Here is a 3115-nt window from a genome sequence, read left to right on the forward strand (position 1 = left end):
GGTGGAGGTGGGCCCGAGGGCAAGATGCCAGGTTGGCTGTTAGTTGGTGGTGGGTGGGCTCTGAGGACCCAGCAGGATGCGGCTGAGGGTCGGGAAGCCGGGAGGAAGAAGAGCTCATTCTCTGCAGAGGTAGAAGGTGAACGGACCGAATACACACGCTGCCCCTGGGGACGCGCACAGCCAGGAAGGCTCCCCAGTGCATGGCCCATTTCAGCACTTCGGGCCTTCGGAGAACGATTTCCGCGGTCTTCTCCTCCCTGCTCCCCCCACCCACGTTATCATAGTTTCCATCCCTCACCCCGCTCCCCTGGTGTGCATGAACACACACACACACACACACACTCTCCGTGGAGCAGCCAGCCTGACCTGGCCTGTAACTCCGGGTTGGTTTGACGTAGGCTCTGGCTAGACTGGGACAAGAGAAACGGCTGTGAGCAGCCCCTCCCCCCGTGGGCCCTTTCAGAAGTCACGAGTGGGGGGAAGGTGAGGGGGAAAGAGAGGCCTGGACAGAGGCCAGCTGCTTTGTGCTCTGTGCGGTCTCCGTCGGTCCAGCCCGTCAGCCTGGCCAGAGCCTGCCGTCTCTGAGCCACGGCTTTCCTGGCCGAGAACGAGGAGAGCGTTGCCCTGGTTCTCCGCTCCGGGGGGTCCCGGGCTGGGTCATTCCTAGCGGCCTCTGCTGCCCGTCCGCCCCGAGCCCCTGGCACAGCCTCGGGGTGCGCTTTCTAGGAGGCCGGGCAGGAGGAACCGGGCCCACTGGACGGAGCGGGAACCGGGGCGGACTGGTCTGGGGCAGCGGCTGGGCCAGTACAGCTTCCTGCGGCGGCCGCTCTTCGGGGCCGGTCACCTCTCTGCCCTGACCCCACGGGAGCTGCCGCTTCTCCTGACCGACGGCTTCCTCTTCTCAGGTGCGTCGCTTGATTTTCTCTGAGACAAGCCCACCCGTCCAGCAAAATAGAGTCCCTCAGGGTGACGGTTGATTTCCTGAAGGTGCCCCTTGGCCTGAAGAAGCCGGTGCTGAAGGAGGTGGCTGTGGGGCCCCCCAAAAGGCCCCAGCCTGTGGCCCTGGAGCGCTACAAGGCCCGGCGTTCGGACGCCATGGACACGGAGTCCCAGTACTCGGGCTATTCCTACAAGTCGGGCCACTCCCGCAGCTCCCGCAAGCACAGGTGGGCAGACGTGGGGGCGACACGGGTGGCGGAGGGTTAGGGGGGTGGGGGGAGAGGTGGGCGTGCACAGGGGTGGTGGGGGGGTAGTTGTTGCTGAGAAGAGGACCCAGGTCCCCCCTCTGACCTGTGCCCCCGGCCGCCTGCTGCAGGGACCGCCGGGACCGACACCGCTCTAAGAGCCGAGATGGGAGCCGTGGCGACAAGTCGGTGACGATCCAGGCCCCAGGGGAGCCCCTGCTGGACAACGAGTCCACGCGAGGGGATGAGCGGGTGAGCATCGGGGGGTGTGGGGGCCAGGCCAGGTGTTTTCAGGCTGATCCATGAACCTGGAGGTCCGTCAGAGGGGAAAGGGCCTGGAACCCTGGTCTCTTCGGGCAGTGGCCCTATCAGGGAGGGCATCTTGTGTCACATGTCCTGTGCTTGGGGTCCCAAGCGAGGACCTGTTTCAGTAGAAGTGAGGGAATTTAGTAGAGATCCCTTTGGAAGCCGCAGCCCCTTCCTCCTTTTCTCAGAGAGCTAGGGTGGATCTGGGCTGTCTAATGGGAATTGCCTGGTTCCTCTGAGCTGAGGCCCGCGGGTCAGATGGGCTGGGAACCTGGGGCAGGAGGGGGCGGTGGGTGCGGCCTGGGGGGGCGTGGGCAGCCCTGAGTTTTCCTGGAGCCTCAGGCAGGGGCTCTGCCGCGCCCTCTGGTGTCAGGCTGCAGAACTGCACCGTCTGGGTCTGGAGCTGGAAGCAGGTGTGGGAGGAGTCGGTGGAGAAAGGGGAGGTGAGAAGGGGGGGCCGCGGGAATGACGCTGGTCACTCCGGGCGGGGTGAGCAGGTTGCTCCTGCTCTAAGCTCTGTGGCCCTCCGTGCTCACCTAGTAGGAAGGCCAGCAGGCAGACCTCAGTGCTGGATTAGGGCAGGGGCAGGATTTAGGGTGACTCTGAAGGCACCTCCCACTCTTCCTTCCCGGGACCATCTCTGGCTGGAGACTCCCAGCTCCTCTTCCCTCACAAGAAAGCTGTGTGACCGACACCGGGACTTCCTGGGTCTTGGGAGCAGATGAGTACTTGGGGGAAATAGCCCCCCTCCCTCTTTCCCAATCCTGCCTTCTCCCTGAGACCTGGCGCCCTGAGTTCTCCAGGGACCCCGAGACACGGTCAGCTCAGCCGCGGTGGGGGAGAGGGCAGGCAGTGTGTCTGGAGGTCAGCCTAGGGTGAGGAGTAGACCTTGAGCTGAAAGTGGTCGGTACACCCACTTTGTACCATCAGGTCAGACTCTTCTGTCCTTGGGAGAGGAGATTCGTCAACCCCCTGATCACTGACCCTGCCGGGCATCTCCTATACTCCCCGTCCCGTGTCTAAGCCCTGTGACTCCGTATCCCCGGGCCGTCTAGGAGTGAAGAGTGTGGGCACTGATGGCCACTGGTGGTCTCGGGGCCCTTCTGTGGGAGGGTGGCCAGCGTCTGCAGAGATAGCTCGAGTGGACCAGACTCAGGACACTTGGGGACCTTGGCCTGTCTACCCCCTTGCCTCCAGGAACAGGCGGCCACTGTGCTGTGGGCATTCAGATGGCAGGGCTAGCGGGGCAGACCAGAGACCCAGAGTGGCCCTGAGTCTGCCCATCTCCCATGCCATGCACCGATCATCTGCCTTCCTCCCTGCTCCCTGCGTCCTCCGCCCTTCACCGCACTGCTTGTGTCGGGTCACTCCCTGAATCAGAAACCTTGAGTGGCTCTCGATGTCGGGAGGATAGGCTCTCAGTGGTCAGCCTGGCCTGTCCGGACCCCACGGGCTGCCCCCCGCTCTGCTCCTGCACGCGGACCCTGCTCACTCAGTCTGCTGGCTGCCTCAGTTCACACTAACATTTCATGTTCCAGTGATTCGTGGGGGGCTTGTCAAAATGCAGATTCTGGTTTAGTCCATGCGGGGTGGGGCCTGAGACTCTGCAGTTCGGAGAAGCTCCC

The 3115-nt window shown here is 63.7% G+C and overlaps 1 protein-coding gene across 1 annotated transcript; it reads left to right on the forward strand.

Moving 5' to 3' along the window:
• The first annotated feature begins 771 nt into the window (after positions 1-771).
• On the forward strand, positions 772-3109 carry LOC121024604 (vang-like protein 2). Its single transcript, XM_040466806.1, has 2 exons — positions 772-1166; positions 1316-3109. Exons 1-2 carry the CDS (start codon positions 1096-1098, stop codon positions 1488-1490), a joined length of 246 nt encoding a protein of 81 aa, XP_040322740.1. The 5' UTR covers positions 772-1095; the 3' UTR covers positions 1491-3109.
• Positions 3110-3115: the final 6 nt, after the last annotated feature.

This window comes from Herpailurus yagouaroundi, unplaced genomic scaffold (assembly GCF_014898765.1).
Source record: "Herpailurus yagouaroundi ecotype Mexico unplaced genomic scaffold, PumYag 66299, whole genome shotgun sequence".
NCBI classification, from domain to species: Eukaryota; Metazoa; Chordata; class Mammalia; order Carnivora; family Felidae; genus Herpailurus; species Herpailurus yagouaroundi.